At 32.9% G+C, this 13459-nt stretch overlaps 1 protein-coding gene across 1 annotated transcript in view; it reads right to left on the reverse strand.

Annotated features, from left to right (window-relative positions):
• Window positions 1-13459, reverse strand: part of IPO11 (importin 11) — a 192766-nt gene that overhangs the window by 159946 nt on the left and 19361 nt on the right. Inside the window, exons 2-4 of the mRNA XM_079144443.1 lie at window positions 12186-12329; window positions 7539-7639; window positions 252-324 (exon numbers count right to left, since the gene is read on the reverse strand). Coding sequence (XP_079000569.1) covers window positions 252-324; window positions 7539-7639; window positions 12186-12329 — 318 coding nt within the window. The remainder of the gene's footprint in view (window positions 1-251; window positions 325-7538; window positions 7640-12185; window positions 12330-13459) is intronic.

A 13459-nucleotide genomic window follows, 5' to 3' on the forward strand; every position in this document is an offset into this window, starting at 1 on the left:
TGAACCCAGGGTCTTTGGTGCTCACAAGGCAGGCACTCTACCAACTGAACTATCTCCTCAGCCCTAAACCAAAATTCTCAACAGCTATCACTGGATTTCAAAACTTAAAATTCAGCAAATAAGTTGTATATAAACAACCACAAAGGAAAATAATGATGTATAATTTTATTTTTAGCAACAGGAAACAAAATTAGTATGGAAAAAAGCAAATATAAAGAGAAACATATTTAGCATTCATTTTTCTCACTAACCTGGTTTATTGGTTCATTGAAGTTGGTGATGAGCCCTGCACGCAATGTAGATTTTTCCTCTTCTGAGAGAGCACTATTAAAAAGATAGATTATGCAAGAGAATGACACCTAATAATAAATACTGATAAGCACTACTATGAATTCTAACAATAAAAAGCCTTTCAATCATGTTATCCTGATTCTTTTTGGTAAATAAATAAAATTATTTCCATTACTTAAATATTGGCACATTGAATGAGAAACATAAAATTCCCTCACAAATGAATAAACAGGAAGCACAACACAGAAAGCAATAGAAAATAAGGCAAACCCAAGGTAATTAACACAATATTTTGATGTTCACTTTTACTAGTGTTGCCTACAAAAAAATTTAAAAGTTGGATTAAAAAAAAACCTATACCAGTAAATATTAGGATTCCACTGACTTTTATAAAATCTGAGTTGAGATTATTCTATGGGGAATGAGATTTAGAATCAGAACACTTGGGATGGAAGACTTACTAGAAATTAACTAGTTTGAAGACTTTCATTTTATAGCTATGGAAAGGATAAACATAATACTAACAATTGTCTCCATACTGTTTCCAGGAAACTAAAAAGTTAAAGAATATAGAAGGAGAAAAGTCATTGTATAAGATCTTAAACATGTTGAATTTTGAACTGAATAAACATAAGTTAATTTTAAAAGTAAATTTTAAAGACTTCATTTTAAGGATTTTTTTTTTTTTTGTTCTATCACTGACAGAGTAGCTGGTATGAGACAAATCATCTTAACGAGGTCAACTATAAACATATTCAAATAAATTTAAAAAGTGTAAGGCATCTATTGTGAGCTAAATTGTATCCTCACAAAAATGAAATGCTCAAGTCCTAACCCCAGGTACCTGGGACTGTGACTTTATCTGGAAATACTGTAGTCTCCACAGACGTAATCACATTCAGATAAGGTCATACAGGATTTTAGGTGGGTGCTACTCCACAATTAGTGTCTCCCCCACACCTGCCCCAGTACTGGGGATTGAACTCAGGGCCTTTACACATGCTAAGAAAACACTCTTACCATTGAGCTACATTCTCGGCACTTTTTTAAATTTTATTTTGAGACAGGGTTTCCCTGTGTTGCCCAAGCTGGCCTTGAAATTGAGATCCTTTAGCCTCTGCCTTTGGAGCAGCTGGAATTACAGAAGTGTGCCATCAAGTCTGGTTCTGGTGTCCTCATAAGAGGAAAATAAGGACAAAGAGAAACAGGAGACTTGGGAAATAGTGATGCAGCTAGAAGTTAAGAAACACCTAAGATTGTCAGTCCCTGCTGAAGCTATAAAGAAACCAAAGAATTCTTCCCTAGTGCTTCAAACAGAGCAAAAACCCTGATTTTTAGACTTTCAGTCACCTGGACTGTGAAAGAATAATTTCTGTTGTCTTAAATCACCCAGTTTGTGGTAATTTATTAGGTTAGCTTGAGAAAACTAATGTAACTTCTAAAATCAATCTAGGCAACTAAGACTCAGGAGACTTAGATCTCAGAGAGAAGGGAATGAACTGTGATGGACCGCTTCATTTCCTCTTTAGGTATCTACCCACAAGAAATGAAGCTGAAAGAAGCAGCTAGATACTAAAGTGCTAAGGAGAGATTTCAGCAGGTCTCAAAGTACTGGAGTAACAAAAACTGAAGTTGATGGCCCACCAAGAGGCAGTAAAACATGCAAGGCTTGCTGCTGAAACCCCAGAAAGAATGTAATCTGGGATTAATAGTAAACCAAAAAAGATCATCATTAACTATATCAAGATTAAGGTATTTAAACAATTCTTACTGGAAACAGATAAGAGAATTCAAAGACTCTCCAATTTTAACTATGCTACATTCAGAATTCAACTACAATGTACCATGCATACCAAAAAACAGAAAGAAATGACTGGATCCAAAACACAAATAGAAATAGAAGCACAAATATTCTAATTAACAAAATCACACTCAAAATAATTATGAATAAGTTCAAAAAAGTAGGTCAAAGATGGAGAATTTCACCAGACAACTAGAATCTATTTTTTCTAAATATTGAAAAGAAATCTTAGAACTAATAAACGTAAGTGCAATAAATTTAATGAACTAGGAGGACAGTGGAAAACATCCAGATTAAAATATAATAAGGAGAAAAGCACTTCTGCTTCTAAGAGTCCACTGACAGATGTGTCCTTAAAACACACTAGACAGTTCTTCAGATGAAGAAATGAAGCCAGATGGAAGGAAAGCACGGTAACACTAAAAGGAATGAAAAATGTTATAAAGGTAAATTTAAACGAATACTGTTAATAAAATAACATTTTATGGAGTTTAAAATATATGAAGAATTAAAGTACTAAACAGAAGCATTAACAACATGAAGTCTTAAAAGGAGTTAAAGTAATTTTGAGGTTCCTGCATTATCTAAACAAGTAAAGTACTAAGGTAAGGACAGTCTGATAAATCACAGATACATGTTATCTCTAGGAACATCAGGAGAAATAAAAGTGTATTCAACAAGCTTTAAGAGAGAAAGACTAAAAAAATTTCTTGAATAAACCAAAGTAAGGCAAGAAAGAAAAAAAGGAAGCAAATATCAGAGACAAACAGAAAACAAAGGGTGGATTTAAACCAACTCAGTATTTATATTAAATGTAATAAATGTAATACTAAAAACATTTATTATACCAGATACAAAACAAAATCCAACACATTTGCTACTTGTAAGATACATGTTTTAAACAAAACAGCAACAACAAAATAACATTGAAAGAAAAAGGCAAAAAAGGATATAACATGCAAATACTAACCACAAGATGGCAGGTGTGGCTCTATTAATGTCAGACAAACTAGACGTTAAGTCAAAACTTATTACTAGAGATAAAGAAAAAAATTTCATAATTATGACAAGGTCAATGCAACAGAACTCTGACAACCCTGAATTTATCTGATCCTAAGAGGCTCAAAATACATAGAAAGAAAATTTACAAGGAAAAGAATAGGTAAGTGAATAATCATATTTAAAGATTAACACACCTCGGTTAACTGATAGAAAAAAGTTGAAAATCAAGAGAAACACAGACCACTTGAACAGCATGATTCACAAATTTAAGCTGATATATAAAACAGTATAATCCACAACTACAGACATATTCAAGTGCACATACATTTACCAAAATACCACATGCTGGATCACAAAACAACACAGCACATTTTAAATAATGAAAACAGTAACCAAAAAAGAACTAAAAGGTCTTTTAGAAACAAGGCATAAGGCAACATACTTCTAATTAATCTATACATCTTAAAAGAAATCACAGAAGATATTTAAAAATATTTTTAACCAAGGGCTGGGATTGTAGCTCAGTGGTACTGCATGTGCTTGGCATGCACAAGGTCCTGGGTTCAATCCCCAATACATACACAAACACACACACACACACACACACACACGCGCAAAAAACTAAACTAAAAGTCACAATTATAAGAGTCTTAATGTATACAGATTGAATATCTCATATCTAATATTCCTGAAACAAGAAGTGTTATAGATTTAGGATTTTTTCAGATATTGGGATATTTGTACACACATAATAAGTTATCTTGGAAATGGGACACAGTTCTAAATGAGATATATTTATGTTTCATATATATACTTCTCACACACAGTGTGAAGGTAATTTCATACAATATTTTTTAGTGTTCCTGAGTTTTGAGTGAGACCCACCATTATAGGTGTGAAATTTTCCACTTTGAGGTGTCATGTTGGCATTCAAAAAGTTTCAGGTTTTAGAACGTATTGAATTTTTTAATTAGGGACATGCAACCTGTATTAAGAAAAACTAAAAATAAATTATCTAAGAATTCACCTTGAGATGCTAGAAAAATAACAGCAAATCAAAACCAAAAAGTAAAAGAATATACATTGTCTTAATAAAAGTAATAACTAAAAGACAACAATGTCAACTGGACAAATTAGAGAATTCAAACCAGTTTCACATAAAGTACCTGATGGATAATAAGAGTACCACTGCAATGCAATTGGGAAAGAATACATGGTATGTCCCCTACTTCATATATGCATCTTGTACAGAAATTCCAGACAGATCATACAGCAAAATGAGTAAAGTAAAACAAAACTTGTACCAGAAGACACAGGAGGGTATTTTCTTAATTTCTGGTTAAACAAAATGTCATAAGTAGGTCACAAAAAGACTAATTATAAAAGATAGGTAGCTATACTGACTCAAAATCAAAATTAAGAACAAAAGTGTCAAAGACATTACCCCCCGCACTGCAAAAAGAAGAAATAAATATAGACACCATTAAGAAAATGAAAAGGCAAGTGATAAGAGTGGGAAAAGATATAGGTATATATGATAAAGCACTCAGACCTATGCAAATGACAGGCTCTTCACAGAAGAAGATAATACCCAAACAATCAATCAATAAGTACATGAAAAAGGTACTCATTGTTCTGTTCACCAGGAAAATGCAAACTAAAATTCCCAACCCTACCAGAAAGATAAAAAAGAAAGTTCAGATTAAGTGTTGATGAGAATATGGAACAAACGTCAATATTCATCTGCTACTGGTGGGAGTGCAAATTGGCACAATAGTTTGGAAAACCAATTGACAGTATCTACAAAAGCTGAATATGCATGTGACCATAAATGGCAATAAAATGTACATTTGTGCAACAGTTTCTTGATTGCTAGTAGTGTTCTAGCTAGTTCCAAGTGTTGGCTGTTGATGTGTCCCATTATAAACATTCAAATTACACTCTTAATTTGTGTACCTTTAAGTATGTTATATGCTTTCATAAAGTTTTTTAGAATATTAAAAGTGACTTTCTCAAGATTGGTAAACAAATGAGATAGCAAGATTAAGGTAAACATTTAGGAGGCCTATGTTTTCCCATTAGAAATTACTATTTTAATCATCTTACTTCCATTCTGTACTTTCCAACTTTAATAGCTCCCTCTATCATCAAACCCCTGAGCTGACATTTTCTCCTATAATATTTTGCTTCAAGATGAAATTCAGGTTTTCTTCTATGTCAAGGAGCCAAGTTAACCAATTTTCTTAATTCTAACTAAGATAAGAGAATATAATGATCAGCTACCAAAACAGAGACCATGCAAAAAAAATATGGACAGTAAAGAAACAGGAAACGAATGATTAACATGGAGAAAACTCATGTCTTTAGTAATGTGTGGATAATAATTTACATTTCACCTTAAATTCTATGCATACATTAAATGAATTTAGGCTGTATCTCATACAGAAATTATAGAGCATATAATTAATTAGGATCAAGTTAAAACACATTGTATACAATAATAATATATAAGCTTAAGTTAGTTAATTCTCATTCTGTGAAAATAGTGGTTAACAGTAGGAACTTATATAAGATGAAACTTAGATAAGAACACAAACAAGCATATTTGTAAGAGCCTTAAATTTACATATAGGTTCAATTACTAATCTGCTATCCTTGCTCCCTTTCTAGGTATATTCATCTCCTTTCCAGCTTTTATCTCATTACACACTAAAAGATAGCCTGGAATTTAACTACCCAATACTACATGATTTCTCCCTTAAGTTCTTAAAGTTAAACTACATTAATGGACTAGACATGTAACTTAGTGGTAAACATGGGCTTATCAGGAATAAGATCCTGGGTTTCACCCCTAGCACCATAAAAAAATTTAAAAAAATAAATACATAAACAGATGCAGTGGTACATGCCTCTAATTCCAGCAGCTTGGGAGACTGAGGCAGGAGCATCCCAAGTTCAAAGCCAGCCTCAGCAACTTAGTAAGACCTTGTCTCAAAAATAAAAAAGGGCAAGGATATTGCTCAGTGGTTAAGTACCCCTGGGTTCATTCCCTGGTACCATGAATTAATTAATTAATTACTTAATTTTAAATGGACAACTTCAGGTGGGGGTACAGCTCAGTAGTATAGAGCATGCTTAGCAAATGTACAATCTAAAGTATTTAATCATAATTTATTCTTTCTTTGAAATGGTTATTTATAAATATATTCTTCATTTAACCAGTAAAGCAAAATGAATTTTAGGAGATATTTAAAATTTAAATGGACATGCAGTAGGAAAGTAGGTGCTGCTAAAATGTTTCTTATAACCCAATAATGCAACTCTCATCACTACATCATTTCTCACAAAATTAAGAACTAACCCTAAAATAAAATGAAAAGGATTTTCTTCATACTATAGTTTTCTAAGTATTCTAGTTGTTTCTAATATTATTCAAGGACATGTTTTATATGTACTTTGAAGTTCTCGGATAAGCTTTCACTATTTTGGGGGTTTAAGAATTTGTAGAGCTATAGTGCCATCTAGTGGAAAGCAAAGATCATGTTACTTCTTTAGCTAAGTTCTTTTTTTTTTTTTCATTATTTTCTATCAAATAAAAGAATTTCTAAGACCATATCTACCTTGCCTTTCCATCAATTATAAAAACAATTAAGAATTAAGAGAAATCTGGGGCTGGGGATATGAGTCAATAATAGAACACTGGCCTAGCATGCTTGAGACCCTGGATTCCATCCACAATACCACAAATAAAAGAAAGGGGAGGGGGTGGGAAAGAAAGAAATCTGTTCGTTTAACTACCTACATACCAGTTACAATTGAATCTAAGATTAAAAATGTATGTACCCTAGTCCCACCAAAGGCAAGAATTCAGAAGATTCAGGAAATTAACATTTAGCTGGTTCAGAAATGAATTGGGATTGTCTTCTCAATAGCATTTTTCAAAATCCTAATATTAAGCATCTTTAAAAGGACAAGAAAAAGCTTTTGTTCAATTTGATTTATTCATGCAGCCTGATCAACTCACTCAACTCACAAGGCAGATGGACAGACAGACACACACACACACACACACACACACACACACACACACACAAATACATGGGAATAAAACCCAGGGATAAAAAATAATATGACTATTGAATTATAATTATGTAGAATATTGTTCTTCAATAGTTAACATTTTTTTTTGGATTTTATTTTTTTAACTCATTTTTATTGTAAACAAATGGGATACATCTTGTTTCTCTGTATGGATTTTATTTTTTAATATTGAATGTTTCGCAGGATTCCACATCATCCTTGTAAGAGACCATGCTAATCTTTTCTGTGCTGTTCTAATTTTAGTGTATGTGCTGCCAAAGCAAGCACTAACACATCTTTTACATAAACAGATTCTTATAACTTAATGAACTTGGAAAGCATAACACTGAGGATTGGAACTTACTGAGGGGCTACACGTCTCCAGTAGCGATCAATTCCATGTTTAAAGTACAGCACAGCAAGCCACCTTACATTTATATCCAGAGAGTGGTTGGTGAAGATGTTCTGTAAATAAAAAAAGAGTATTAGAATGAACATGTAATAACATAAAATTATAATCAATATGCCCCAAATAAAACACTAGTAATTTTTTTAATTAAATGTTTAAATTTTATCACTACACACATCATATTGATATTTTCTAAATATACATGGTTCTACAATTCATATAACCAAGAATACCTGCTCAGCAGCATGTTCACTGTTTAAGTTGAGTAAAGATATGGGAGATTCATTATACTATTCTACTTTACATGTATTTGAAAATTTCTCCAGTGAAAAATTAAACTCACAAACTAGCAAATCTAATTCTATTTCAAATAACTAACTAACTACACACACACACACACACACACACACACACACACACACACACACACACACACATCCCTAAAATAATTACCTCCTAAATTTAAAAAAGTAGACCCACCATAGCAGAGATTCAAAGATCCTAAGGAATTAGAGCCTCTGAGTTGTTAATTGATGCTATGAAATACATAATCTATTTCATATTGTCCATGCTCCTTAACAAAACAATCTTGCAGCCAGTGTGGTGGCCCATACCTATAATCCCAGTGATTTGAGAGTCTGAGATAAGATTGCAAGTTTGAGGCCAGTCTCAGCTATTTTGCTAGCTCCTAAGCAACTTAATGTAAGCCTGTATCCAAATAAAAAATAAATACAGCTGGGGATGTAACTCATAGAGAAGTGCTCTAGGTTCAATCTCTAGTTTCAGGGGCTGTGGGGAAGCACTAGTCATGCTTACAAATAAGAGAGCAGAACATTTTATGTGATATAAAGCCAGATATGATGTGAAATCACTTCTCAAAATTAGCCATTACTCAAAAGATTTATTCACTGTGTTAATCCTAATCATAATCCACAGTCCCTGCTTTACACTCTCTGCTATGGTGGGTCTACTTTTTTAAATTTAGGAGGTAATTATTTTAGGGATGTGTGTGTGTGTGTGTGTGTGTGTGTGTGTGTGTGTGTGTGTAGTTAGTTATTTGAAATAGAATTAGATTTGCTAGTTTGTGAGTTTAATTTTTCACTGGAGAAATTTTCAAATACATGTAAAGTAGAATAGTATAATGAATCTCCCATATCTTTACTCAACTTAAACAGTGAGTGCTTTACACAGTAAATGGAGACCATAAAAATAACAGTGCAAGCTAAACCATACAACATGATCTTAATAATCAAGGGAAAATTTTCACTATTCAATGACCTTTAAAAATATTAGTCAAAACATTAAGACAATCTTCCTGTCATTCTAAATGTACAGAAAAAGTTAAGAATGGTAAAACTAACACAAATACTATACTTTAAAACATGACAAGTATTGAAAATTTAGTGTTTAATTTATTTGGAAAAAAACTTATCTGGAATAGTTCGTGCACAGGATAAATGTAGGAATGTGTTTAGGTACTTGGTAAACACTGACTAAAACTATGCTACACTCAGACCAAAAACAAATTCCCAGTGATGACCTCTTAAATACAACCTTGTGTGGGAAAACCTCAAAGCCAAATATAATTATATGGAAGTATATTCTTTGCTATGAAAAGTTAAGTATTAAAAGCAGATATGTATACTATATAATCCTCTTTTTAGAAAATGTCTATGTATAAAAAATTATTAAGGATAATTATATATTTCCCATTTATTTCTTGAGATCATTGACAACTGAGTCAGAACTAATCTTCTGGATCTCTACTATAAAAAAAGAAAAAAAATGTGATTTTTTTCACATCAATCACATTTGATTTTGACATTTTACATGTGTACCTTACCTTCCATAATAGAGCGAGTCTTGTCTTATGCCTAGAATCTACCACATGCCAGATAAGAAACTTTACAAGTATCTATTGAACAGATTGGTGAATGAATGGAAGTAAGATGGAAAATATTATGGAAGTTGGTGGGTCTTAATCAGCCAGTCTCAGTTACACTAGGGGAACCAAGAGATCAAACTGCAGATATCAATTCAAGTAGAAATATTCCATAAGTACTTTAAGTAGCAAAACTGCAAACCTGAGATCAGTTATACAAGTTCGGGAGTCTACAGATTAGAATGGACAGCTAGGACTAAAATAGGTTAAGTGTGCAAAGACAGTGAGTATAAAGGGGAAAAAAAAAAAGATGACAAACATGACAGTTTTTTTAAGCTATTATAATCTATTTCTTCTACAAGAAACCTAATTCCTATCCCTCTAAGAAGAAAAATTCTATGCAGTAAAAATAAAAACCAAGATTTAGGTACAGTGGCACACTCCTGTAATCCCAGTTGCTTGGGAGGCTGAAGCAGGAGGACCCCAGGAAGATTGCTAGCCTCAGCAACTTAGCAAGGCCCTAAGCAACTCAGTGAAACCCTGTCTCTAAATAAAATACAGAAAAAGCCTGGGGATGTGGCTCAGTGGTTAAGTGCTCCCAAGTTCAATCCTCAGTAACAAAAAAAAGATTTAGGCAGTTTGAGCCAAGGGACATTGGGCCACGAGCCCTGTGAATTTTCCAGATGTCCCTTTAGGCCTTTAATGGTAGGGTGGAGACCTGTTAAGACCACCTGAGCAAAACTAGTGTTATTTGATAAATACTGACTATGTAGACATACATAAGTACACAGAGATGAAACAACTGTAAGTATGTACATAACCAAATAAATGTGTATAAAACAGAAATTGTTTGATATACATATACAGCTATCTGGGATACTTCACCATACTCAATGGAAGCCACATATACAGTATCTTACACAAATGTCTACATACACAAACACAAATGCATACATATTTTTAATAAATAAAAGTATCACATACCATATATATTATCAATTTATCAGTACATAAATATCCCAAAGCAAAATAAATAAAAAATATGGAAAAAATTTAGATACTTAGTAGTATTAATAATTCATACATTACACAAAAATTCAACAGTTAGGCAATGCCTATTGGTTTTAAAGAAATTTAAGAAATTCTACATAATCCCAGATACTTAGGAGTCTCTGGAAAGAGAACTGCAAGTTGAAGGCCAGAGTGGGCAATTTATCAAGACCCTGTTTCAAAATAAAATTTTTAAAAAAAGAAGGCATGTAGCTCAGTTGTAGAACATTTACCTAGCATGCTGGAGCAATAGCAAAATTGATTTATTAAAATTTAATTAATTAAAATAAGAAATTCTAAAATATATCTTGGTCCGAAGAAGCATAAGGCAAATTACAGAGCATATTCACTTAAATATACTCAGAGATATTCTAAAGATTTATACTGTGAAATTTACAAACATGATGCTGAAATTATATAAACAAGTATCTTTTAAAATTGATCCATTTTTTACCTTTTTGTTATTATACCAAACTGCCAATTTTCATGTTACACTCAGAATAACAAGTACACTGACATTAATACACTTAATTCTCCTCACCATCATGATCAATATCTTCTCAAATTTAACAAACCAAATTGTTCTAAGCAAGAAGTCAAAAAATACAGATGTCAGTTGCTATAATTTATTCTAGTTTAAATGACATGGTAAACCATTGTGCTCCATTTTTGACCCAGTCAAAAATACTGGCTGGTAGCCTCATTGCCTTGACCAGAAAGTACACCTCAAAACACCAATCATGGGGCTGGGGAGATAGCTCAGTCGGTAGAGTGCTAGGCTTGTAAGCACAAGGCCCTGGGTTCGATCCCCAGCACCCAAAAAAAAAAAAAAAAAAAAAAACACCAATCAGAATTTTTGATTTTTCAGAAGAAATGATTAGGGAAGACCATCATCACAGAAAAAGACTTCTACCCTTATCACAAAAAAAGACTTCTATTCTGGCACTGAGAAAATAATTTTAATTAATCAACCAAAAACTTTAAACTCATTAAATTATTGTACTATATCTCATAATAAACAGGAAAAAAAATCAGATGTCAAGGAAATAAAATTTTTAGATGAGAAAATAAATCTATGCTTTAAAAGGAAATAAGCTAAGCACAGTATACCTGAGCCTAATGCTGCAGTACAAGGACCTGAACAACTGATAACAAATTAATTAGGTTAGAGATATAAACAAAATACAAAAGTGAAATCAGGACATTAGATTAATGTACTAAAACTGAAATTATCACAGTGGGTTGCTTTCTGAGCAGACATAGGAATACACTGTTTAACTATTATATAGAATGTTTCAAAAAGTAAAAGTCTTTATTTCATAAAGAATATAGCCAAAGCAAATGACTTCAGTTATAATCAAGTTGCAATGCAAAGGAAAGATTCCAAATGTTGGTCCAACAACAAATATTTCTTAAGGACCCTCATTAAGTTGTGTCCCAAATTAATATAATTGTAATGCCAATGGCAGCTAAATATTTGTATTGGTTTCACTAAACTAACAATAAATTAAGTCTTTAATTTTTTGCAGTGCTGAGGGTCAAACCCAGGGGTACACATACGCTAAGCAAATGCTCTACCGCTGAGCTAAATCCCCTACCCAAACCCAGATTTTTAGAATAATGAAAGATGTCTCATTTTATTAAAAATAAACTATTTTAGAAGTACTTACCAACAACACTGAATAGAAACCTGGCTGAGTCTCCCACTGTTTCAGTTGCTCCTCGGCTGGTTTTAAAACAGCAGTATCCTGACTGGTGGCCTGTGTTAAGACCTGAAGAACTACAGTACTGGCACTATTGAGATCCATGGAAACCTGGCAATAAGTTAACATATGTGAGTATACATTAAACACAACAAGAAGTAACAGTGACATAAGTGGAGAAAAAAAGCTTTCATGTTCTGAAATACTCCTACATTTTAATCATTCACTTGTTCCTTGCTTCTTACTGACTTTTACCTTTTCTATATGTCACCCACATTCTTACCTAAAAATAATATTACTCAAATCACTTTAACTTAAAACCAATTTATTTCTAATTGAAACTGCCATTTATTGTTCCATATAAATAAAACATACTAGTATACTGGGGATAGGGAGACGGGCGGGAGGTGACAGGGAATAGGAGCCACAAATATAAAACGTGAAGTTCCTAAATTCTAGTTAAATATCACTGCCTGTTCAAGACTCTAAGCACAATAACTTCTGACAGTAAAAGTCCAAAAGTCATTAACTCAAATTACTTCCTTTATTAAAAGTTACTGAATTGTAGTAAAAAGGGAAAATTCCAAATATTGATTAAATAAGAAACTGACCCTAAATACTACAACTTTTAAGGAAGATTAGCCACATTAAAGTCTATGTAAGTAAAGGAGGGCTAATCCAAAACAAAAAATTTCTCTGAAAAAAAGTACTTCACATTGAACCACATGGTAGCTAATTAACTGACTTATTTATTCAGTAAGACTGTTGAAAGCCTGCCGTGTGCCAAGCACTATACTAGGTGCAGAGAACCTACCAATGTCCCTGTTTCATGCAGCTTACACTCTAGTGGAAGATAACCCTTTAAAAAATACAGAAAAAATTAGTTAAGAAATAAAGAAAATAAAGACCGGCTGCTGGGTGTGGTGGCACACACCTGTGATCCGAGCAACTCAAGAGGCTGAAGCAGGAGTATTCCAATTTTGAGGCCAGCCTCTACAACTTAGCAAGACCCTGTCTCAAAATAAAAAAATGAAAAGGGTAAGGATGACCTCAGTGATAAAGCAACCTGGGTTAAAACCTCAGTACCACAAAAAAAAAAAAAAAAAAGACCCACTGTGATTAGATATGTTACTTTAGATTCGGTATTCAGAGAAGGTTGCTCAGAAGTGACTTTTGTGAAACATGAATGACAAGAGATCCTGCCATGTAGAGATCTGAAGGCAGTGCTCCAAGACAGAGAA

Source organism: Sciurus vulgaris, assembly GCF_902686455.1.
Source record: "Sciurus vulgaris genome assembly, chromosome: 6".
NCBI classification, from domain to species: domain Eukaryota; kingdom Metazoa; phylum Chordata; class Mammalia; order Rodentia; family Sciuridae; genus Sciurus; species Sciurus vulgaris.